The 27,164-nt window shown below is 40.3% G+C and overlaps 1 protein-coding gene across 1 annotated transcript; it reads left to right on the top strand.

The window, feature by feature from the left end:
* On the top strand, positions 1-27,164 carry LOC134336200 (C1q-related factor). The gene is made up of 2 exons (XM_063018908.1): positions 1-618; positions 26,985-27,164. The coding sequence occupies exons 1-2, from the start codon at positions 55-57 to the stop codon at positions 27,162-27,164; spliced, it is 744 nt and encodes a 247-aa protein (XP_062874978.1). The 5' UTR covers positions 1-54.

The raw sequence follows: 27,164 nt of genomic DNA, 5'->3' as shown, positions 1-27,164 counted from the left end.
CTCCCGCGCCTCGGCCTGGGCAGGAAGAGCCTGGCGGCGGCAGCCGTGGGCGTCATGCTGCTCTTGGTGCTGGTGGTACTCATCCCGGTGCTGGTGAGCTCGGTGGGAACCGATCCCGGCCACTACGAGATGCTGGGCGCGTGTCACATGGTGTGCGATCCGTACATGGGAAAGGTCGCCACGACCGGGACGACGGGCTCCGACGCGCCTCCTCCGCCCTCTACGCTCGTCCAGGGGCCGCAGGGGAAGCCGGGACGGCCGGGCAAAACCGGACCTCCGGGGCCGCCTGGAGAGCCAGGCCCCCCGGGTCCGATGGGGCCCCCGGGGGATCGAGGGGAAAGAGGGGACCGCGGGAAGAACAGCATTAACGGAGCTATCAGCACGGTGACTTATAACACGCAGCCGCGGGTCGCCTTCTACGCCGGACTCAAGAACCCGCACGAGGGCTACGAGATCCTCAAGTTCGACGACGTCGTCACCAACTTAGGCAACAATTACGATGGTGCATCGGGAAAGTTCATTTGCAGCGTGCCTGGCACCTACTTCTTTATATACCATGTGCTGATGCGGGGAGGAGATGGAACCAGCATGTGGGCCGACCTCTGCAAGAACGGACAGGTGAGACCTTACCTGCAAATTTAATTTAAATTTAAATTTAAAATAAAATTTATCCTTTTCTTGGTATTTTTGTCAGCATCCTTTTGCGTGTTGCACCTTTAGTACCAGTGTATGGTCAGCTGGACTAAAAGAGAGCGGCACAGGTACCACAGGTAGTGTTAGTACTGCGCAGCTCCCAGCACTCAGGTTTTATCCTGGTCTCCAGTTACCCCTCTTTGGAGGTCGGCATGAACTATTCATCTCACATGCATTTATATTGAGTGCTCTGGGTCACTGGTTTGTCTAAAAACATACTGGTTGGTGGATTGGCTACTGTAAAGTATCCCTAGATGTGAGTGTAAATAAGTGAGTAAGTGAGAGAGGCATGGGTGGCGTTTCTGCAGAAAGCTTCAGACCCACTATTACCCTGACGAGGACAAGGTGGTTAATTGTGATGAATGAGGGCGGCAGGTTGGTAGTGTGGATGTTGCACAGCTCCATGGTCCTACATCTCGTTCTAATGGAATGGATTTGTCATTTTCGGTGGGGGATGTTGGATCCTGGAGAGCTTGCATTAAACCTGTCGCTTCTGTTTTGAAGAAGTTTGGCATGATTTCCCCAGTGGGTGTGGGTATGATGCCCTGCAGTGGCTCAGGAACCCACTGTGGATCTAAGCAGGATGAAGTGGTTCCTGAATGAATGAATGAATGAATGAGTAACTATGGGTTAATATACAGTTTGAAGTTTATTTTTGCATCCAGAAAGGGTGTATGCTGGGTTGCCAGATTAATTTATCCATTCTGATCCCTCGTTTTCCGTTTATTCTCTCTTAATTTAATTATGAAAACATGCATCCAAATACAAATGCATCTAAATTAGAAATGATTAATGATGACCGGCTTGATGGTGGCAACAGCGGGTAGCGTGGGTGCACTGCAACACCGGTTTACAGAAACCTTGGTTTTATCTTTACCTCTGGTTTCTGTCAGTTTAGGGTTTAGCATGTTCTCCCAACAGGTATCTTTTAGGTACTTTGTTGTACTCTCCCACAAGTAATAGTAAGCTGATTGGCTGCTGCGATGGTTTGGCAACATTGAACAGGGTGAAAGTTAGTTGAAATGAACGAGTGACCGATGATGCCATTTTTACATAATGTACGACAGGTTGCCAGATTGAACTGCATATCCACTTTTAAATTACTAATGAGTAGTTAATACATTTTACAAATGTTAATATTTAAACATAATACACAATAAAACAAATAAATAAGAATTGTAATAGTTCTACTTTTTTAGCAAAGCACCCAATTAGAAATAAAAATCCTAATATAGTACACAACATCTGGATTAATCTTGATATGTTGATTTAATCCTGGTCAGACTCACAGTTGGTCAGGGCACATACAAGACACTTTACATGTAGTATCTGGAGGTGAGGATCAAACCAAGGTCCTCAGGACCATGTTTCTGTGCGGCACCTACTCTACCAGCTGTGTCAGTGTGCCACCCCTTCTGGCTGTAATATGTCCTAAACTACAGTATTACGAGGAAATTGTAAATATAAATCAGTGCAGTATTAAGTACAACCTGTAGGCGGATCTAAAGTTCATTCATCATTTATTTTTACTAGCTGCTTTGTCCTGGTCAGGGTCCCTGGATGCCACCCTGAATGAAACACTGGGTGCAAGACAGTAATGCATTCTTAATTATAAAACTACTCGCAGTCTCAGTCTACCGTCTGCATGTTTTTGCAGGTGGTTCCTAAGGAAAATTACGTGGGTGTAGGGAGAATATGCCAAAATTAAATCAGAGACCAAACCACTGGGATTTCTAGGCTGATTAATGCTTTGTTTACATAGAACGCTGATTTACGTTGAACGTGCGTCGGGTTGCCAGATTGACTTGATATCAGTTTTCATCTATTCATTGTTTGACCACCGCTTTATCCTGGACAGGGTCGCGGTGGGAGAAAGTTAGAAAACACACACACACACTTAATGTAATTTCTAGTCCGTCCAGTTAACCTGACTGCATGTGGTTGGACTTGTGGGAGGAAACCAGAGCACCCTGAGGGAAACCCACGGAGACGCAGAGAGAACATGCAAAGTCCACACAGAAAGGACCCGGGGAATCGAACCCAAGGCCTTCTTGCTATTAAAAAAAAGAAAGAAAAGAAAGCACACTTTATGTGTGTTATAAGCATAAAGACTGGGGTTCAAAGCGACTTGCATGAATCTAATATATTAGGCATCATTTTGCACCCTAGAGAAGTCATCTAGAATCCAGCATTTATCCATGTGTAATAAAATGCACTTAAATTGGCTGCATTTGCTTCTTCTACAAGCTTTTCTCACGATAATACAAGTGACAATTAACAAAAGAACAGCACTAAATATAGTTTAATTCTTTAGGAAAATGTAATTATCACTTATAAAACACGCGTAACTCCCGTCGCCGTCAGCGTGCCATGCCTCTCTGTGTGGTTTCTCTCTCCTAGTGTTCAACGCTGTGTAGAATTATGATTTCGAGTTTAGAAGTGTAATCATAACGTGCGTGTGTAACCGAATCATTATTTTACTCAGTTTATTTATCAATAAGATTTAATTGATTTTACAGTACAGTACAGGCACTGTTGGCTTTCACATGCTGTAGGTGTGCAAAATACTGTTTTTATTCTGGTTAGTGGGGCGGCACGGTGGCTTGGTGGGTAGCACTGTCGCCTCACAGCAAGAAGGTCCTGGGTTCAATCCCCAGGCGTGGCGGTCCGGGTCATTTCTGTGTGGAGTTTGCACGTCCTCTCCGTGTCTGTGTGGGTTTCCTCCGGGAGCTCCGGTTTCCTCCCACAGTCCAAAGACGTGCAAGTGAGGTGAATTGGAAATACAAAATTATCCATGACTGTGTTTGACATTAAACTTGTGAACTGATGAATCTTGTGTAACCAGTAACTACCGGTGCTGTCATGAATGTAACCAAAGTGTGTAAAACATGACGTTAAAATCCTAATCAATGAACAAATGAATTCTGGTCAGGGTCGTACTTGATTCACTGCTACTCGTAATCACATTGTGCTAAGCAGATAAAAAAAAAAAGTGTGATTAAGAAAGAATTGGTTTCAGTGTTTTAGGGCAGCACACATTCAGGTGTTTCACTCCAAGTGTCCACTGCAAGCCCAATATTTATAATGGATTAAAACTAACAGCAGCTTTTTAATAGCAGTAACCCATGAGAAATCTGCACAAGTACAAGTTATTAAAGTATCAGATGCATTATAGATTTACTCTGGATCCAAACAGTATAGATCTAAAAATACATGACACACTCCAATATATAAGTCATGGGAAACACACACACACACACACACACACACACACGGTGTGGTTTTCTTTACAATAGTAAAACACATAAAAAATTCATTCTGCATTTTAGAGGAAATGATGCAATAAGACTTTGCCTAAAGGATCTAGGAATGGTCAGTCTTTCTCTTTTACCTTATAAGGAAATACACATACATAGTGTTTTATTTTTAACTTGCAGGGTATAGAAATAAAAATAAAAATATCATAAACAGATCTGGGTTTAATATAATTGGTCTGGGTTTTGTATTTAGAAACACTACATATTTATGTAAAAATCTGTAATGTTATGTATATATATTAGGGCTGTCAAACGATTACAATTTTTAATCGCGATTAATCTCAGAATTTCATATAGTTAATCGCGATTAATCGCATTAAAAAAAATCTGTGTAAATGTTATAGAAAACAAGGATTTTTATGTGAAATGTTACAATTAAAATGGTGAACACATTTTATGCTAAATGTACTTATGTTAAAAACTGCTGGGACAAGAGAAAACTGTAAGGGAGTTTTATTCACTCACATACTAGGCAGTAAATGTCAGATTGTAGTTTAGAATTTCTCCATCAGCAAACATTGTAGATCAGCGGTGCTTTAGGTGGGATAAGGCGTAGTTATTGTAACAGACTTTTCTGTGGTTGTATTGTGACAATGGTTTGATGGCCGTTTCTACACGAAGTGAGTGTGTTTTGACCCTTTGGGGCTTCCATAGTTCATGGACTAACGTGCTTGACTCAGCTTTCCGGTATTTGGTACCTTAACAGAATAAGTTAATAAAAGTGTTCTGCTCCCGACAACTTGTGAATATAGCGTGTATTTATTTCTTTATAAGTGCATCACTACAACGCTCGGTTACATTATGCTAACAAACCGCAAATGAAAAACGGTGGCAAGTCCGACATTAAAACGTTTGTTTTAACATAATGTTAACATAATGTAACCGAGCGTTGTAGTTCTACCAGTCAAGTCTCAACATTAACTAGAATTTGCGTTAACGGCACTATTATTTTTAATCGCGTTAAATTGAAATCGCGTTAATGCGTTATTATCGCGTTAACTTCGACAGCCCTAATATATATATATATATATATACATAACATTACAGATTTTTACATAAATATGTAGTGTTTCTAAATACAAAACCCATATATTCCATTTCATTTTCATATTTTACCACTATTACAGTCTGGTCAGGGATGTGGTGAGTCCCGTTTACTGGGAATCACTGGACACAATGCATTTATTCATGCATTAATTTTTTTAACCACTTATCCAATTAGGGTCGCGGAAGGGTACTGGAGCCTATCCCAGCTTTTCAATGGGCGCAAGGCACACAGTAACACCCTGGACAGGACGCCAGTCCACACACACACACATACACACACCTATAGGGCAATTCAGTGTCTTCAATTAACCTGACAGCATGTTTTTGGACTGTGGAAGGAAACCGGAGCTCCCAGAGGAAACCCACGCAGACACGGGGAGAACATGCAAACTCCACACAGAAAGGACCCGAACCACCCCGTCTGGGGATCGAACCCAGGACCTTCTTGCTGTGAGGCGACAGTGCTACCCACTAAGCCACTGTACCGCCCAGACACAATGCAGTAATACACTAAACTGGTGTGGGTACAGGCGTGGCATCATTCAGGGATCAGATATAAAGTGGAAACAGTTTTTATCATTTTTTTATTATTTCAAGCCGTTTTATCCTGATCAGGGTCGCAGAGGGCTCTGACACTGCCCATAAGCACTGGCCACAGAGCACCTAGAGACAGTTTAAGTAACCTCTTCACCTTCTGTGTACCACTATTATAATCTGGTCAGGGATGTTTACTGGGAATCTCTGGGCACAATGCAGTAATACACTCCAGGGCTGGAAATTCAAACTTGGTGTGCTAGAATGTTCTTCTGCCACGCCTACATTTTTTTTCTGTATTAAATACTTGACTGATGTCCTGCCTAGTGCCAGCCAGGAGGCTTCTTCCCTACTGCTTTCCTTCTCATTATTTATATTCTGAAAATATCAGTATATTTACATATATTGCCCATTAAATCACATATAGTTTTTGCAGGTGCCAGGGCAAACGGAAACCAAGCATTTATCTAGTGCAGATTCTAAACTTTCAACCACACCCCAGGTTTAAACAGCATTTCTGGAGATGTACCTATGAGTAAAGTTAATTTCCAGCCTAACTCCAGCACACTTAATCCACTTCAATCATTAATTTTGAACAGATTTGCTGATTAGCAGATCATGTGATTGACTGTGGAGATGATTAGCTGGATCAGGTGTGTTGGTTTTGGACTGGAACGGCTCTCTGTGGGTACGTCGCTCTATAAAAGGAAGCATACAAGTTAATTAAAAGTCTTTTTGTAAGTAAGTGGCATTTGAAAGATCTTTCGTGGGCCGGTTCTGGGTTAATGCAGAACAGCGTGTGCCGGGTGGCACATGCTGCCCGCAGCGCCTGTGAGCTGTGCTTACCAGAAAAGACCAAATCTCCCAGAGAACAAAGATCAGAAATTACTGAATAGCACATTTATGATAAAGGACGGTGGTTTTAAAATAGAGAAATCCTCCAGAACCTGGGATAACTGCACCGTAGACAAAATCCTCCAGTCTGAATAAACTCTCAGTGTTGAATCAGCACTCTGTGTTAAACAGAACTAGTTGTTGTACCTACAGCAGTTCTGCAAAATGAATCAGATTTTAATCCGACTTGTTATCCAAATCTATTTAGCCTGCATTATTCGCAATACATTAGTGGATCTGCATCAAACCCCAGTTTAAAAAAAGTTGAGCCATTTTCTAAAAGGCAATATAAAGAAGTATCTGTGATTTGTTTGTTCTCTTAAACCTTTATTAAACTGACAGAAGTACAAAAGAAAAGATTTCCAATGTTTTGGCTGATCAAATTAATTGTATTTTGTAATTATAAACACATTTTGAATATGATGGTGATGATAAGAGTAAAAAGCTTATAGAATATTCAAGATACACCAATAAGTGTGTGATGTTCCGCCAGCACACCAGCGCCGAGATTCTGAACACCTGGGTTCGAAACTCGCCGTTGCCACCGGTTGGGCATAATTGGCAGTACCTGAAGTAGACACGTTTCTGCTAGGGCGGGATGTCCGGACTATATGGATGGGGTCTTCAAACACTGTGTAAGGACCCTAATTAGCAGATAGAGAGGCACCTGTGCTGAATGCATGGGTAAAAATAGGCTGCACACGAGTTGGAGGAGGCGTGAGCAGCAGTATACCCACCTTATATGCACCAGACAAACTGACTACGCTAAATTAGGAGAAATGGGAGAAAATACATAAATAAATAAAAAAATAAATAAAAAAATAAATAAAAAAATAAATAAAAAAAATAAGCTCGTGAATAAGTATCATTATTGGGTATAAAAGAAGTATCCACCAAAGGCTCAGTAAAAAAAAACATTTCCTGATGCAAGATTAAAAATATTTTAGGTCTTTTGCCATCTACCATACATAATATTGTGGAAGGATTCAGAGAATCCAGAGAAATCCCAGTCCTTGCAAAGCAAGGTCAGAAACCTCTGTTGAATATGTGTGAACCTGGGATGGCAATGCATAACACTGGCTCAGGACTACTGTTGTCATTTATCACAGTCCACCACTACATCAAGACATGCAGCATGAAATTCTGTTACGCAAACAAAAAGTCGTACATCAATTCTTTCTTCTTTTAGAAATACTGTTGAAGGCCGCTCAGGTGGCGCAGCACTCCTCATAACTGGTGCAATTACGACCTCTGTTGGCTGATTTGGTGAATAATGCTGAACAGGGTGTGGCTTTCCGTACACAAGGCTGGTCGGCATATGAACTCGCCTCATGCAGGTGAAAAAGAGGCAGTCGTACTGCTCTCGTGTTGGAGAGGGCATGTCTCAGTTGCGAAGCTCATATGTCAGCAGTGGAGGGTTGTATCGGTGGAGGTAAAGCATAATGGAATCAGGGTAATTGGATACAACAAGATTAGAGGGGAAAAAAAAGAAATACTGTTGAGATCTGGGCCCCAACTTTATCTCAGATGGACCGTGACAGTGGATGTGTGTGCTGTGTGTTCTGGCTTCTTATAACCTCTTATAACTGAATCAGCACAAATATTCACAGCAACACACCAAATAGGAAAGCCTGTCTACATAAGAAGAAGCTCTAGATCCCCAACAAGCCTAGGATCAGCTGTCCTCATATTTTTGCCTATAAACTTATATAGTGGATGTACCCAGTTAAACAAGCGGGGACGTTAGCCAGACGAGCGATATTTGAGGACTGAAGAGTCCAGCTGAGCTCTCTCAGAGGAAGCTGTCAGATTTCCACAAAGTAAATGTCACTGTCAAAAGCACTGGCACTCATTAAAGACCACAGAGAAAGAGGGGGCGTGGTGGGACGGACAAAAGAGACACACGATCCCTGCTGGACTGAATGAAACCTGCGACTAAACAACACAGCTCGTGAATCGTTGTTGTTGTATAATTTAAAAGCAGTAATGTAGAGAATGGCGATATCTAAATGAGCCCTTTATCCACTGATGTAAAGGCAATATGGAATGCATAGTCTACTCGTTTTTACCAGCCTGTTTGTGTGGACTGACTTTTAATCAATGACGTGTTTTTTTAACCGCCAGCTTGGGCAAAAAAGTTATTAATAATAATAATAAGAAGAATGGTGACGTCTTCTTTTTCATCCGTGTTTAATAATAAATAAAGCAATCAATATCAACCACCTACAAAATAAAAAAAATAGTGGAATAAACCCATACAATGTTTTAGGACAGACATTTATAGCATGAAGGTCAGGAAAAGCAGACATATTACTTTGTACTACTTTGTATTAACATGCTATAGCGCCACCATCAGGCCAATCAGGCTGAGCTTGAACCCCTAAGTAGTACACAACACAGTCATGGACAATTTCGTAACTTCAATTCACCTCGCTTGCACATCTTTGGACTGTGGGAGGAAACCGGAGTTCCCGGAGGAAACCCACACAGACACGGGGAGAACATGCAAACTCCAGACAGAAAGGACCCAGACTTCTCCACCTAGGAATCGAACCCAGGACCTTCTTGCTGTGAGGTGACAGTGCTACCCACTGAGCCACTATATTGGGTTCCTGCACCTTCAGTTCAGTACTCAGTACTTATTCTCTCTGCTACCTTTTAAACATTAAATCAATTTACTTGCTATCAATGGAACTCTGTTAGTTGCCTTGCACTGCTTTAAAATCTTCCATTACCGAGCACTAATTGCCAGAGCTCTTTTATAGCAACGCATTCTGTTAAATACCAGTTTAATCAATTAGCTTAACTATATTCATCACTCTCTCCACCCCGGACACTCGGCACCGACTTTACAGCATCAGAAAACTTCTATGGCTTTGTTCTCACTGCGGCCGAGTCGTCCTGCCAAAAACTGAGACATTAAAGAAGAGCAGAGTCAGTGCAAACACTCGTTTGGCTCGATTCTCTGTAATCTGCTGTTTTTACGACAGAAAGGAGGAACCGTGTTCTGAGAACAAGAACATATGCTGTTATAAAGCTGCTTCTGGCGGAGGAAGTGCCTGTCGCTCCCCTGAGATCTGTCTCATAGACACTTAAACATGCCCGCTAGATGAAGCCCCCCCGAGAGCCGGCTAATCTTTTTAAAGTGGTTACCGCCTGACTAATTAAACAAGCTGCGCAGATCAAATCGGAGGTGTGTGTGTGTGTGTGTGTGTGTGTGTGTGTGTGTGTGTGTGTGAACGAGAGAGAGAAATTGGTACGGGTACAGGGGTGGCATCATTCAGGAATCAGATATAGTGGCAACAGTTCTTCAATGTGCTTGCCCACACACACACACTTTTAATAATTATTTATTCATTATTTATCCTGATCAGGGTTGCAGGGGGCTCTGACACCCAAAAGCACAGGTCACAGATCAGAGGAACACACATGCTCACACCTAGTGACAACTTAAGTAGCCTCTTCACCTTCTGTGTACCCGGAGAAAACCCAAGCAGAAGAACCTGCCAAACTTTTCACAGGCCAACTACTCACAGCAGCACCTTTTGGCATAATGGTTTGAGTTTCCAGCTGATGAAGATTCAATGGGAACAAGCCATGCAGACACCTTTTGTCAGGGTGGCACGGTGGGTAGCACTGTCGCCTCACAGCGAGAAGGTCCAGGGTTTGATTCCCAGTTGAGAGGTCTGGGTCCTTTTTGTCTGAAGTTTGCATGTTCTCCCCGTGTGGAGTTCCTCCCACAGTACCAAGATGTGACACTGTTTGATATCGAACTTAAACTGATGAGGGCAGCTGTAGCCTAGTGGTTAAGGAGCTGGACTAATAACCAAAAGGTCGCTGGTTCAAGCCCCACCACTGTCAGGTTGCCACTTTTGGGTCCTTGAGCAAGGCCCTTAACCCTCAATTGCTTAGATAATATACTGTCACAGTGCTGTAAGTCGCTTTGGATAAAAGCATCTGCTAAATGCTGACAATGTAAATGATGTTACAATAATAATAATACAATATATAAAAATAGTTAAATAGTTACAGATATACATAGAAAATAAGTAACACAGTAGCTTATTGTTCTTTATATAAGAATGTTGTTCCTGCTGCTTTCGAGACATCCTGCAATCATGTTGAGTGACTGCTGGTTTTTCTGCTTGTGTTGCTTCTCATTATCTGAGAGCATCATCTGATGATTTCTGAGCATCACCTGATGATTTCTGTCATTTGTGGATGATCGAACCAGTTGTTCTGACAGGGATGTTAAAGGTGTGTGTTTTGGTTCTTGTTGTAGCCTAGTGGTTAAGGTACTTGACTATTAAGCAGAAGGTCACTGGTTCAAACCCCACCACTGCCAGGTTGCAACTGTTGTATCCTCAATTGCTCAGACTGTATAGTGTAAGTCGCTTTGGATAAATATGTCTGCTAAATGCCGTACATGTAAAGCTGTTTTATTTCCGTGTGTTTCGTTTACTTTGTTTCATCCTGATCGCTACACGTTCTATCTTTTATTTTCTTCGTTTTTCCAGTGGCAGAGTTGTTGAACGCTTGTCGTCCCTCATTGTAAATCAGTGCTTGAGTATAATTTACACTGTGCTTAATTAAAAAAGCTTGTTAAAACGTCTTTAAGAGCTTAAGGCTGAGACTTTAGAGATCCTGTGCATGCTTTGTGGATTAAATCCCAGTAAATCTAATGATTTTATTGACTTAAGGATACTTTATAAATCTCTCCACACACACACACACACACTTAGAGAGAGAGAGAGAGAGCACCCACATGCTGGAGGCTTTGGGCTTCGCTATTCATCTATTTCCAATCCGCGTTACCCTCTTCCCAAACTCGCCGCTTTCACCCCTGCTTATTTGTGAACAGTTTTCTCTCCATGCCAGATATTCTCCGGCTCGAACTGTCAGCCGTCTTCCTCTCGCCTCACCAGATCCTCGACTCCTTTCCTTTTTTTTTACTACATTTTTTTTTAGCAAAGTCAAGGCGACAAATCAGGACGGAAAAGCGAATTCATTTCTGAGTTGGAGAGAATGCAGTAAAGCAGACAGAAAGTGTGTGAAAAAGACAAAGGTGCGAGTGCAGATGCTCGTACTGTGCCAGGAACGCTGCTTAATCATAATTAAAAACCTTGAACGTGAGCCAGGCGGTGTTGGCAGCCGTCCTCCTGTTCCTTCTGGTAATATTGCCATTAATCCTCGCAAAGCCTGTTTGGACTTCATTAAAGCTGAATGCGCCCAGACTCTGTCTCGGGTGAATTGGCTCCTGCAGGCGCATGGTCTCATCTCATCATAGCAACACAATCCCTTTCTATTTCTCTTCTGTGCTACTTTTTGTAACGAGGTGTGTGCCCAGAGTCCTTTTGTGTACTGTAAGCTCCTGAGTTGCTAGCATCCTCCATAAAGAGAAATAAAAAGGTAATTATGAAATGTCTTTGGTGTTAGTTAGTTTCATATTACACAAAATATAAGAGAGATGTAACCTTTAGTAAAAGAAGCCATAAAAAAAAACCCTTTCACTCTGAAGTGTCTGAATTATTGACAATTCTGCTTTTTGACCTGGTAACCCTAAAGCACCTCCATCTTCTAAAAATTCATAACTTATAGATTTTTCTGAGGAAGTTTTGCCTCTATAACCATCCTCCTCAGAGTCCTGCAGTAAAATATATTGTACTATTTTAATACAGAACTGTTTTTTCTTAGCTATGTATATTACTACCTTTACAGTGGACTCAGGCATTTTAGACGTTTGTCTACTTTATCCAGTTACTTGTATCTGTTATGTACATTATACTGGAAAAACAGGACATCATGGGTACAGAGCACATATGAATTGGGAATGGGCTACAGTATTTGTAATGTGGACTCTGGAGCTGACTGTATACACACTGTACACTACATGGCTCAAAATATGTAGACACCTGACCATCAGCTTGTGGGACGTCCAATTTTAAAACCATAGACATAAAAATGTATGTTTAGTACCAGCCTTCACCTCTCTGGGAAAGCTTTCTGCAGGATTTTGGACTGTTGGTCTGAGTGAATTTGTGCCCATTTAGTCAGAACAGGACTTGAAAGGTCAAGTCACAATCGATGTTCCATTTCATGGAGGTCTGGGCTCAATACAGGCCACTTGAGTTTCTCCACACCAAACCTAACAAACGAAACCATGTTTTTATGGAACTCAAAACAGTGCACTCTCACTGCTGGTCCCAAGCCCAGAAAGAAATAGGAGGGTTGCTTCAAGTCTGGTACGTGGACCGGATCCATTGTGGTGACCCCTAAATACAGGAGCAGCCAAATGGGGAAAAATGGCTCTTCTATATAAATTATTTGCTCATCATCAGTACACCTGATGACTGTTTTTCCCCACTGTGATACATACACAGTATAGCCAAAAGTATGTAGTCACCGCTTCTAATTATTTATTCATTATTTAGTGTATAAAATTCATTACATGCTTCCAACTTCTCCTGTTCTGGTATGAATGTGTCCCATGCTCAAAGTGAGTCCCCAAATTAAGGAACCTTAGTGTCTGACACAAAGCCTTGATTCCAAAGCACCAAACCCTTTTGGAATAAATTGAAATGTCAATAGTGAGCCAGGATTTCGTGTTATAAATCGGCGTCTGGTCAAACAAATGCTCCTTTAACCTAATAGACACAAATCCCTTCAGAAACATTCCTAAATCTTGTAAAATGTCTTGCTAGAGAGCCCAAAATAAGAGGATAAAGAGGGGAAACTGCATATTAATGCCCTATGGAGTAAGATGTCCACGGCATTTGGTCTAGTGTCTATATACTTTTGCAATCATACATTTCGAACATCATATGAAATTGGATGAACAAGTTTTAGAATCACTGTTTAATTAAAAATCACATTTGGTTACTTGTAAGTGGAGTGAATAAAAAAAAAAAAAACAAGGCCACCCGGGATCACGCTGGTAAAATAAACTGGCATTATCAGTGTGTACTTGGCAGGCTGGCATGTTTTTCAGAGGAGAGTGTGCGAAGTTTGTTAGATTGGTTTTGAAACTGAACAGGTCATTAATTAAAGCGTAAGTGACAGATAAAGGGAGACAGAAGTATCATTAATAACAGATTATTTAGAGCTCTGTCAGTGTGTCTGTCCTCTGATCAGCCTGTGAGGCAGCAGGGCGCGACCTTCGGCCAGAGCTGATGTCTAATTGGACGTTGCATTTGTCACTAGGTGGAGTGGAACATTAGACCCACTCTAATTAGGTGTTGTAGGGTTATTAGCGACAGACTCGCCCACGCCGGACAAATGCCAGGCGTGTCGGAGCTGTCCGTGTGGCAGAGCGTGAGGGCCGTGCAGAAAATCTGTATTTATTTAAGAGCACAGCTTCGGCTACGCTGTTCAAACACACACATCAGTCAAACAGCAGCTACGGGGAGGTGATAGCACCACTACATTCATGTGTGTGTGTGTATGTGTGTTACAGTGTGCTAAAACAGGCTCTTTTGCCTGACTGATTTGTTGTTGGCTGAGTCATGACGCGTCTCTCTGTATAACGAACACAATCACATTTATTTTCACAATATTCCTCTTATCACGAACCCACGTCCACTTAACAGCCTCGGACGTATTCGTATCCATTTGTCTGCGCTAACGTTTACATTTTTGACACTTTTACTAAAAGGAACTTCCAATTGTGCCTGAATACAATACAAGCAATTAAATGTAAGAGCCCTGTTCAAGGGCCCCAATGGTAAATATCTGACAGTAGTGGGGTAAACAAAAGACTGATTGATTACTAGACCTGCACTATAATCAAAAGTCATGATAGTGTATGTCAAACATGGACAGATAACAATGAAACAGTGGTCATGAGGTAAAGCTTGGGATCTGAAGGAATTGTACAAAATAGTTTGATTAAATGTTGTTTATTACTCCAGAGTTCAACTGTGGTGTGCTTTACATCACTTGGAATTGCTTTACTTGCCTCATTAAGTCAAATACATAAAATCAGCACTGGGTTGTCGCATCTGAGATACTGCTTCATGATCGTGCTACTTTGGTTTCCTCCTTTGTAATGGTAACAGCCTTCACTTCTCTAAGTTTTTCCACAAGATTTCGAAATGCGTCTATCAGAATTTGTGCACATTCAGTCAAAAGAGCGATGGTAAGGTCACAGCACCAATGCTGGACAAAATGGTCCTACTAGCAATTGTTCCAGATTTCATACGTTATCAAGAATAAATCATCAGTCTTAAAAATTAAACCATAAAATGTAGCTGCCACAAAGTTCTTGACCCTTCAGTGATTTCTCACATTAACCCTCCACATAATTCCCCGAAAACACATAAACACACACAGGCTGTCGGTCTGGACGTCTACGAGTATTTAGCACCTAATTTACCTCTAAAGATAAACATGCGCCTTTAAATGATAAAAGCTCCCGAACCAGCAGTAGGTAATGAATAGGCCAATTCATAAAAAAATCATGCTAATGCAAAACTCTCTCTCTCGTCATTCACTCTCATCGTTCTCTCTCATCATTCTCTCTCTCTCTCTGTTACCCTGAAGGCCAGAACTGCTGCTCTCCTCATTACGCTGCTCAAAGCAACAGAGTCCACTCCATCAATCTGAGACTACTTACACCAATCGTTAAACACACGCGCCCAGCGCACTAAATCTGTACTCGAAAGAGCTCGGACGACGCTTTAATTCTTCATCCTCAAGCTGTTAAGCTTTAGGAAAATTCATAAGCGTGGACAGCGTACGCTACAGAACTGATCGAACAAGGATTTCTGATGAAATAAAGTTCTTGTAAAAGCTCTTAGGCGCCCTGCAGCAACGTGGCTCCAGAAAACCTTCTACGAAGTTTTGTTCACCACTGGTACCTTTTCTTAGGTAACTCAGGTTTGCTCTCACATTCCAAAACATGATATACACTGTAAGTCAAAACTTCCAGACACTCAGTACTGGACATCTATGGTTGCATCTGGTCAGTCGGTGCTCACACGGCTTTCTATTTCTCTGGCCGGGCAATAGCTCCGTGTTGACTATTTACTCACCTCATAGCAATTTATCCCACCTTACGGAGCTGAGCAGTTAAATTAAAGTGTACGCCAGCCATAATTACATCTGAACACCAACTCATGAGCTGCATCCCAAACTAATACTTAAAGGAACCCTCCATCCAGCACTCAGACTGAAAAATATCCTCATACGCATCTGCCAGGACAAACAAGAGCTTTCCTTCTTGATTTTTCTCTGTGGTTGATAGATGTGGATGGTTGAGGATTTCAGTTCTTTTCACACTGCAGCTTATCAGAGGTTCAAACCTGATTGAGATCATAAAAAGTTCGGATGAGCCACACAAAAAAAAATAGTCAACCTCTTTGGGAGGTCTGTCGGTATGGTATATAATATACAGTATATTATAATGACAAAAAAGGAACTTTAGTAATAAAGGCTCATTGGCCAGATCATAAACAAATAAAATATGATGATGGTGGCATTATGTTACGGGAATGCTTTTCAGCGCCATGAACTGAAGTCTGGTCAGAGTCTTAGGAGAAAAAGCCGCTCCTCTCTGCCAGAAAGTAAAAATAGAAGAAGGTTTGTCTTTTAGCAAGACAATGAAACTGCCAAAACACCACTGGGGTTTATTTGAACCCCATGTGTGTCTGAAGAATTGGAATAAAAATTGTAACAATAACGTAAAATTAAAACATATGTAAAAGACATAATAGCTACAGTGAATAATTTAATCAAGTAAACAGGGCAATAAACACTCATGTACTGTTAATGTTACCGTGCTGATTTGTTTTTTTCCCCACTGCTACCTTTAGATCTAGGTTTGCTTGGAAGGTCAGTCTGACATTCTAAAGCGGCCAAACTGCTAGACTTATTTCTCATTGTCTCATTAGAATTGCATTAGAGCTAGCATTACACATTTCTCAGGAATGCACTATTTTTGTACATATTTCTTTCCAACAATGTAGTCAATCATATTGTGTCATCTGTGGCAGAGTAGACAGGTAGTGTTAGTGCTGCTAATGTCACCTGAATTAATTCATGTAATTTATTGTCTTTAAGGAGTTTACCATGTTGTACCCAATTCTGTGCAGGTTTACTCGGGTTTTTCTTGTCTACCCAAAGGTAGATTAGCAACTATACGTTGCATCTAGGTGTAAGTAACTAAATAAATGAGCTTAAACACTTTATACTGTTATTATTCCTAACAGAATAGACTCCAGGCTTACTGTAACCTAGACCATAATAAAGTTGTGTTGGAAATAAAGCAACGTAGTTTTGCAATGAGACGTCCAACTTTGAAAAATTCCCCACCTAAAGACATCTTCTCTTTTCATGGCTGTTGAATGGCACAATATGCCCAAGTTTATCGCTTTTATGCCACAATGGGTGCCAAGTGCTGTCTTAAACAGCTTGCTGAACAGAACTGTCACGGCATCAGGTTTTTTCCTAATAAATGTAGTGAATTTGCTGTATAGAGAGTGTCGAGTCACTTCACACAGACAACTTTGAGGAGGGTCCACAGCTTTGGTGCTGTTGATTATGCCATGCATCCCCATGCCAGATTAGGGACAAAAGACTGAAACAACAACAAAAAAAGATCTCATCCAAAATTGTAATCCAAAAACAAAATCTGCTGTTGATAAAGGTAGAACCTTAAAAAATTTACATTAAAGTGTAAAGGGAAAATAAAGGATTTATTCAAAAGAATTCATACACTTGTTATTGTACAAAGCCTTTCCGAGACATGTTTAGGATGAAAATGCAGGTTTATTTAAGTAGCCTATATACAAATTTAAAGCTAAAGACCCAAAGACAGAATCCAAAATCGTGGTGAAGATCAGAGCTGTGGTCAGAGGATCTACAAACAGGTTTAATTAAGCAAGGCAAAAATCAAGATACAAATAAAGCAGCCGCAAAACACAAAGCTGTAGATTTGTGATCGGCTTGTTAACAAAATCGTGGCATTCTTTAATACAACCCCTGGCAAAAATTATGGAATCACCACTCTTGGAAGATGTTCCGTCAATTGTTTAATTTTGTAGAAAAAAAATAAATCACAGACATGCCACAAAACTATCATTTTTCAAAATGTCAACCTTCTGGCATTAAGAAACAATAAAAAAAAGAAACAAATATAATAGTTGTGGTCAGTCACAATTGCTTTTTTTTAGATCAAGTAGAGGAAAAAAATATGGAATCACTCAAATCTGAGGAAAAAATTATGGAATCACTCTGTAATTTGCAGTTTAAAAACAAAACATCTGCAGCAGATTAGATTTGCTAATTATTCTTCAGTTTAAAAAGAGTGCTTACACCTCGGAGAGCTGTTGCACAAAGCAGATTGTCATGAATCATGGTTCCAACACAAGATATGTCAGTTGAAACAAATGAGAGGATTATAAAACTCCTTCAAGAAGATAAATCATTGTGGAATGTCGCAAAAGATGTTGGTTGTTCCCAGTAAACTGTGTTTAAAATCTGGACCAAGTACAAACAAAATGGGAAGGTTGTAAAAGGGAAGCATACTGGTAGACCAAGTAAGACATCAAAGCATCAAGATAGAAAACTTAAAGCAATATGTCTTGAAAACAGAAAATGCACAACAAAACAAATGAGAAACAAGTGGCCGGAAAGTGGAGTCAATGTCTGTGACTGAACTGTAAGAAATCACCTAAAAGAAATGGAATTTACATACAGAAAAGCCAAACAAAAGCCATCATTAACACCTAAAAAGAAAAGAACAAGGTTAAAGTAGGCTAAAGAAAAGCAATCGTGGACTGTGGGTGACTGGATAAAAGTGATCTTCAGTGATGAATCGCGAATCTGCATTGGGCAAGGTGATGATGCTGGAACTTTTGTTTGGTGTCTGTCCAATGAAATTTATGAAGATAACTGCCTAAAGAAAACATGTTAATTTCCACAGTTGTTGATGATATGGGCCTGCATGTCGGGTAAAGGCACAGGGGAGATGGTCTTCAATAAATGCCAAAGTCCACATTGAAATTTTGGACGCTTTTCTTATTCCATCAGTTGAAAGGATGTTTGGTGATGATGACTTCATTTTTCAAGATGATAATGCATCTTGCCATAGGGCAAAGGACGTGAAAACTTTCCTTCAAGAAAACATATAATGTCAATGGCATGGCCTGCAAATAGTCCGGATCTCAATCCATTTGAAAATCTCTGGTGGAAATTGAAGAAAATGGTCAATGACAAGGTTCCAACCTGCAAAGCTGATCTGGCAACAGCAAGAGACAGTTGAAGGCAGATTGATGAAGAATACTGTTTGTCATTAGTTAACTCCATGCCTCATAGAGTTTAAACCATTATAAAAGCCAGAGGTGGTGCAACAAAGTAATAATGGTGCAGTGTTTTCTAATGATTCCATAATTTTTTCCTCAGATTTGAGTGATTCCATATTTTTTTCCTCTACTTGATCTAAAAAAAAGCAATTGTGACTGACCACAACAATTATATTTGTTTCTTTTTTTATTGTTTCTTAATGCCAGAGGGTTGACAGTTTGAGAAATGATAGTTTTGTGGCATGTCTGTGATTTATTTTTTTTCTACAAAATTAAACAATTGAAAGAACATCTTCCAAGAGTGGTGATTCCATAATTTTTGCCAGGGGTTGTACTTCTCACAAAACTTAAACACAAAATAGGTTTAAATAGGGAAACAAACTCAAAACAGGTGAACAAAATCAAGCTAATTACTAATTTGCGGAACACAAACGGGTGGGAAATACACATGGACAACAGGCTAAAACTCCGGGGACTGAAAACGGTTGGGAATTGGAGACAGGGATTTGAGCTGTAAGCTGTAAAGTACGAACAATTATAAATACAGTTTTTTAGAAAATATGTTGTATTTTTTAAGTACACGCTTAAGACTCAGTTTTTCAAATCAAAACTTTTATCCCGGATTTGGCTTTATAAAATAGCAATAATGCTAAACTTTGTTTTTATTGTTTAGCACTTCTTGTGTTCTGTGTTGCTTTGTTCATGATTCACCCAAGAACATAAATATACTGTACATATATTTTATAAACAAAAATGTAATAAATACCTGAATAAAAAACACAACTTATTTCTGCTTGTGACATTTCTGATCTACATAAAATCAGCTCCAGATATATTTACTATCCTTGGTAAGACATGAGGCTCATTAGCTCATTAGCTCACACCCATTAGCTGCAGCATTAAAGCCACCAACCTAGTGTTGTGTTGTTGTTAAAGTTGCTCAAATCCTGACATTTTTCTGCATCTAAAATATCAATTTCACAATTTAGGTGCTGTAGTATTAGCAATATTACCCTTATTCACAATGTTACTTCACCTGTTAGTGTTTTTAATGGGTTGGCTGATCTGTAAAATCTCACTCTTACGCAACTTGTAATAATCCAACTTGTCAAAGTAAATTTATTCACACAAAATGTAAAACTCTAAACATATGTAGCAAATGTTTCATGGTTTTGGTGTAGAATTATCTGAGTATTGCTTTAAATAACAAATATTTAGGTAAATTTAGGCACATGTGCTTTTATACTTGAGTATAACATTACAATTTTACTCTCACTTTAAATACAAAGTGTTTCCAGTTAAGCACTTTGTTAATCAATTTCAAATAGTAATTAATAATGTTTACTAATGCAATGAGTCATTTGCACTATCTGAAGTGGTTTATCCTAATCCTGGCTATCTTTAACTGTCCTGCAGTGTGAAGAATTAAATCAACTGTGTTACAGTGGAAATCACAGCTAAAAACTGGCCTCCGTCTCTCTGAATCATGAGAAGACTTTGTTAAGCCTGTACAAGCTGAGCTTTCAGCAGCCACCCAATCGCTTTTTAATTACCCGTCTAATGATATCAAACGCCGGCTCCAGTACCAGTCTGTGCTCCCAAAAGAGACTGATATTAAAAAGTGGAGAGAAGAAAAAACACTGAAACCGGTTTCATCAAAATCTTCGCCTACAAATCCCACACACTCCCCCGGGTGCCGCCGGAGCGCCCCTACTAATAAGGCTCCCACCCCGGCTCTGTGTGCTAAGGGTGGATTATTGGATATTAATATGCACTGGACGCTCATCACCTACGATTCAGAATAGCATCCTTTGTTTGCACATCGATATTAGACTCACCAGATTTAATCACGAGGGTAAACAAGGCAAATGGCACAAAAAGATAAAGGAGAAAGAGAGACTAAGAGCACGGCTCAGAGGGAGAACATGAGAAGATATTCATTAAGGAAAACGAGTAGCACTTATTATCATCTTATTTTTATATTCTAGTCAGGAAGAACTCATTAAACCCAAGCTTTATTTTTATAATATTGAGTCTTTTGTTCTAAGCCAGAGAAACCCAGAGAAAGTGCTGCTGTAGCGTCTAGTTAAATTCAGGGATTTATTAAAGCAGTGGTTTTCAAACTTTTAGACCTAATATCACCCCTTATTATACAGACAACTTATGGTAACACCTATGAAGAAAGAAACACGCCTCACACAGGTTGGTTTGTCACCTACATTAGGTTTTTGGTCATTCTTCTTGGAATTGGCCTTGATATAATGCTTGATTGATTTTTGCCGGGTTTATTTTCTGGAAAGGTGTGTACATCAATTTTGTGAAATACATTTTCTGTAGACACAGTACTAAAAACTCTTCACACACAGTGACCCGAAGTGACGATCAAACTCAGATCCACAGGACCCCATGCTGTTGCTCAAAATCCCCTCTACCTACTGAGATAATATGTGCTAAAAGCAGACCGACACTGGTAAACATTTTAAAAGCATTTTAGTGAAGTCGGGGCATTATACAAACAACCTAGCATTGTGTGGAAACAGGTTGGCACTTGCAAGAGAGAGTGATCTGGCATGTATTTACAGAAAAAACTGGATAAGGTGGAATTTAATGGTTTGTTAGACTTCCGTAGGCCTTTAACTCCAGTGCAGAATGGCTTTCAACCTGGCCATAAACGTATGTGAGAAGGTGTGAGAAGTTTGAGAAGGTAATCATCCTACTGTTGAGTCTCTCAAACGTTAATCGAAATGCATTGATCATTTACATCCTGAATTTTTCATTATGATGTGAACTGCTATCATGCCAGGGTGAAGACTAATTCGTAATCATTCGTAATTAACAGTGGAAATGAACAACGGTGTGACATTAGAACCCGTAAACACATTTACAGTAAGATAACACAGCTAGCTTTTGACATGTCAGACAGCAGTTAGCACGTTCCTAATCATGTTCTTGTCTCATCATTATCTATCATTATCATGATTCTATTAGCATTAGCAGGAATTACAGCTGCTCAGGATGAGAAATGTTTGCCGTGTCTCACCTTCAAGCTGTTAATCAGCGCTCGCAGGTGTTCTGCAGGTTACACCGCCTGCAGAGGTGACCTTCAACCACGAACGCCCGGGAGGTTCCACCTAAAATATCTGCACCAAGCGTGTGCTGAGGAGAACTACCGCAGAGAACTGGATACTGTGCATACTATGAATGGAATACATGCGTATACGTGCAGCAAATCAAGCAAATCAGCTTGGAGAAGGTCTTGAGTTCTGACCTTCAGACCAACACAATATTATTGGATTTATTTAACATTTTGACATGAGACGATAATCCGTAAGCCTTAACTTTTTCAAACAGTTTCAAACCTTTATAACCAAGCTGCATGAATAAGGATGGAGGGTGGAAGATGTTCCGCAGTGACGCTCCCACTGAGCTGCACTCTTATTGCGGATGCGTTCGGTAAACCGATCGATATCGAGCGATTCTGGCGAGCGCTGCTTCAGCACAAAACGGATGAGGAAAGGAGCAGAATTATTTGATTTCAAACAATTGACAGCTGTGCCTGCCCCTCCTCTCCATTTTCAATTTCTTTCTCATCTCGGTGGGCCGTTTGTTTATTTGGTTTGGTCTGCTGTTCTTGTCCCAGAATATCTGACTGGGTTATATGGAAATGTTGTTTTTTATCACTGCGGTGTTAAAGCCACCTGCACTGTCCTCACTTTTTTGCCGTGTATAGCACTATGTAAACTATCTGTGTGTAGACTTCCCTGGGCTGATTCCCACTGGGCTGCCATTTAGGGACCTGTTTGATTACTTAATCAGCTCAGGAGGAGTCTGTTAGATGAAGCCCTTGGTGAGTTGGGGGATTAAGTAAACCTGGTTGTAGACTTGAGCTGAACTTACCCAGAAAGCCTTGTTATATGCTGTTGACTATTTTGAACAGGAAGAACTGACAGACAAGATTTTAAAGGAATTATAATTTTTTTTTTAAGTACACTATATTGGCAGAATTATTGGGACACACCTTCTTATTATTGAATGTATAATTGCCAACAGCTGTAATAAATCAATTATATTAAGGAAATCTGATGCCTCCGACTTTGTGGCAACAGTTCATGACTGTACCCCTGTGCACAAAGCAAGCTTTATGAGGACATAAAGAAGAGCTCAGCCCTGACCTCAGACCCACTGAACAGCTCTGGAATGAAACACAAATTCCTACAGACATATTTCAAAGTCTGTAGGACTTATTATTTCTCAGAAAATACTATTTGTTTTTGAAATGGGATGTCCAACAAGCTCATGGTCAGGTGTCCAAACACTTTTGGCTCTTTAGTGTGTAAGTTCTGTGGTTTGGTTTTGCATAACCACACATTGCACTCAGTTCAGATTCAAAAATCCCCACTACACGCTGCACCCTTGGCATTGCTAATGCTCACTGGTGTGATATAGGTGATCCACGCTGAGAGGATGTCGATAAGGGCATGCTGTAAACAGTAATGAAACACCACCACGGTGCTAAATCTTCATTGTCGATTTGCTAAACGCAGGCTAGCGCTTCCACCCCTGGAAATCAGCTGACCAGCCACGACAGCAGTCTGTCTCATCCATCTAATTCCATTTCATCTCCATATGTGGAGCATCACGGCCACCACACCGCCATCCGAACCTCCATATGGGCACAACCTGTGGGGAAACCAGTCCTGCCAATATGTGATCTCCAGTCACTGGAGCAAACAAGACAAGCAGAATTCACTATGCTAATGAGACAGGTGGCATGATGAGTCTTGCTAATTAATTTGGCCATTTACTCAGACAAAACAAATACAGTTGCACAGCCAAAACTGTTCGGACATCTGAAAATCACATCCATATGTGCTCGGAGAGCTTGTCATTTAAAGATTTAAAGACTTTATATGAATTTGGTCCACTTTTGTGCTGTAACTTTTTGGGAGGCTACATTCATTTATGCATCTGTCCATCTTCAAGGTCCTGCTCATACACTACATAAACAAAAGTATGTGGCCCTCCTTTTAGTTATTAGATCCAGGAATTTCAGCCACACCAACTGCTAACAGACATATAAAACCAATTACAGAGGAACCTTGATTTAACGGACTGAAACGCGATTGTCCGAAACTGTAAGTTTTTTTTACAGGGGTGCGAAAATATTCAAAAACACAGCACAGCAGTTCTCTTGTCTTTCAAAGCCATAAGTAAGCACTAGAACTTGCAAAAATTAAGCATAAAACACTGAGGAAAGTAGTGAACAAAGCGAGCCTACCAGCAAAACAAAGCCTATCCCTCATGTAAACAGAGAGGTGTGCGCCATCTAGCTGACAATTACTGAACTACCGGTCTTGATACGCTTCTCAAGGGAAATTTTAACAACTGGACAGGACATCCGGTTTTCCAAATTTTGTCTGTTAAATCCGAAATCAGTTAAATAGAAGTCTGGTAAATCGAGGTTCCTCTGTATATTAAATTATTATATGATATTAATTTAGGAGAGGGACCTGTTTCAGACTGTGCCTATATTCACAAATGCTGTCCATATGCTTTTGGGATTATTCCTCCTCCACCATACTAATTTTACAGGGGGTTTTTTTCACCGCAGTCCAATGTCAGTGTGCTTAATTCCACTGTGAATGATACTTGATGATTACACAGGGTGGTCTTAGGCTTGTGTGCAGCCACTTAACCACAAGAAGTCCATTTATGAATCTTCCAATGTAAAGTTACGTAGTTTGGAATTCAATAGTGAGTGTTGATGTTTGTTATTTAATTTGAGTCCTGTGCTGTTAAATAAAAAGAACTTCCAGTTGAGAAGGTGACATCCTACGCTTGTGCTGTGTCGAGAGTTATTTTTTAATTGGACTGTAGATGTTTGTCTGTGAAGATTAGAAAGCACCAGTTAGAATTAGGCGTGGCTATAACAAAGCCACTAATTAAAAGAGACAAGCACATACTGTATTTTTGCCATGTAGGTTTTTTTTTTTTTTTGTGGAGTCTCTATAACTACATCATAATTTGGACAGACTCGAATTAAGTTGAAGTTCTGATTTTTTACGCCTCAGCCCACACAGTTCATCCTGGCATGTGGGAGAACTTCTCATAAACAGCTCTTAATTAGACCGATAACTGAGGGCGCGACGGCGCCTGGCTCGCACACACTGATCATTCAAACTTTTACATGAAGACAAAAATACCACCCGAGTGACTTTAAAGTCCATTATATTTCTTCTCCGAATTAGAAGGATGCATCTGCCTCCTTGTACGTATTCATGCCCTCTGTAGCACAAACTTTCATTTGCAAAACAGATTACAGAAATCCTCGGCAATTTCCTGATGCAGCAATCTAATGCTTAAACAAATCCAGGATTATTAGATCTGATCATGCTTAAATCCTCCGCTCGTCTCGCTGCCCCTCTACCTCCGGTCGCCTGGAATCTCCTTCCTACTGTGTGAGTGCGTTTAGGATTTAAGCTATCGAGTCTTGGGGAATCAAATCTATCCCTTGTGAAATATAAAGCTCCAGTCGAAGGCATGTTGAAGCTATTGTGATTGATGGGTGTATATTATTAAAATGTCATTACCATGTGTTCTATGTTGCTTAAATGAGCTTTGAGGAAATTACCTGGATTATATTCTGCACTAAGCTGGTTAATAGACATGAACATGAACATACTGGACCCTAGTTATTTTTGGATACACCATATGGCTGAATGTATGTAAATATCTGACCATGAGCTTGTCTGAAATCCCTTTCCAAAACCATGGGCATTAACAGAATAAGGTGTTTAACAGTGTTGAGGTCATCAACAACTCATCAACCACAATTTCTAAAGCTTACAAAGTTACAGTCATGGGAAAATGGGTACATTCTCCTTCAAGATGTCGTGTATTAGTTTGTACAGTGGTGCAGTGGGTAGTGTTGTGGCCTCACATCAAGAAGGACCTGGGTTCGATTCCCTGACCAGATGGGGGAATTCTATCACAAGTCCAAAGGCATGCAGTCAGGACAAATGAAGTTACTAACATTGCCCTGTGTGTGTGTGTGTGTGTGTGTGTGTGTGTGTGTGTGTGTGTGTGTGTGTGTGTGTGTGTGTGTGTGTGTGTGTGTGTGTGTGTGCTCTGGCGACCTATCTGGGGTGTTTCCCGCCTTTTAACAATAAATCTGACCCATTGTGACCCTGACCAGGATAAAACAGACAATGAATCGATAAATAAATAAATAAATAAATAACTGTGGTATTTTTTTTTCACCTGGATTACTTTTTTAAAAAGACTACTGTTGTTTTTATTGTTGTCACCTGAGATTATTTGTTAGTTTTATACAGTTTAAACCACACAGTTGTTATCTAGGCCCTGATAAATAAAAATATAGAATTTAAAGAAATGTGTCCCTTGTTTTTCCAATGACTGTAAATAAATTCTAGTTTCAAGTTTCTACACCCACATGCTGAAAAATGTCCAACAACAAGTCAAACTCCAAGTTCAAATGCTTCAAAAAGAAACTGAATTAAATAGTAACATTTTAAATACAAGTTCTGTAAAGTCTGAGCTGTTGTTTTGTGTTAGGAATTAGAGGAACACTGTGGAACAGTAGTCCCCAACCACTGGGCCACAGACCAGTACCGCTCTGTGGGTTGTTTATTACCGGGCCGCACAGAAAGAATAAATGATTAGAAATCTCTTCAAAAGCAATTAAATTTGCAAAACTTTTCAGATGTTATTGTCTACAGTCACCACTAGGTGGGAGCAGCGTCTCGTTGCAGTGGAAAAAGCTTGAGATTCACACTGATTTTCCATTCTATAGTTCTTCTATTTTAAATCCTCCCACCCCCGCCGGTCCGTGAAATCATATCTTATATGAAACCGGTCCGTAATGCAAAAAAGGTTGGGGAGCGCTGCTGTAGAACGACCTTTAAAATGCAGTTAAAAAAATTGTGGGTGTTGCCTGGTTTGAGCTTGCGTCTGCTACAATTTACTTCCAACTTACAAAAAGATTTATTAATAAATATATACTAAACATTTACTATCAATAAACATTAATTAATTTTACAAGAAAGATATAAGTTCCTAAAACAGTTCCTACATTTTTTGTAAAGATTCCTTCTGTGGAAGCAGATGTTTAATAATGTGAACATTTCTAATTCAACATATAACTCTTTCCTAATGTGTCTCTCTGTGCCACGTCTATCAGGTGAAAGCGAGCGCCATAGCTCAGGATGCGGATCAAAACTACGACTACGCTTCCAACAGCGTGATTCTTCACCTGGACGCCGGAGACGAGATCTACATCAAACTGGACGGAGGTAAAGCTCACGGTGGCAACAACAACAAATACAGCACTTTCTCTGGGTTCATTCTGTATGCCGACTGA

This window comes from Trichomycterus rosablanca, chromosome 22 (genome assembly GCF_030014385.1).
Source record: "Trichomycterus rosablanca isolate fTriRos1 chromosome 22, fTriRos1.hap1, whole genome shotgun sequence".
NCBI lineage: Eukaryota > Metazoa > Chordata > Actinopteri > Siluriformes > Trichomycteridae > Trichomycterus > Trichomycterus rosablanca.
This window is presented reverse-complemented; position numbering and strand designations above follow the sequence as displayed.

Coding starts and splice junctions, on each gene's coding strand:
- LOC134336200 (XM_063018908.1), top strand. CDS start 55: ATGCTGCTCTTGGTGCTGGTGGTACTCATCCCGGTGCTGGTGAGCTCG. Junction 619..26,984: donor ACCTCTGCAAGAACGGACAG/GTGAGACCTTAC, acceptor CACGTCTATCAG/GTGAAAGCGAGCGCCATAGC.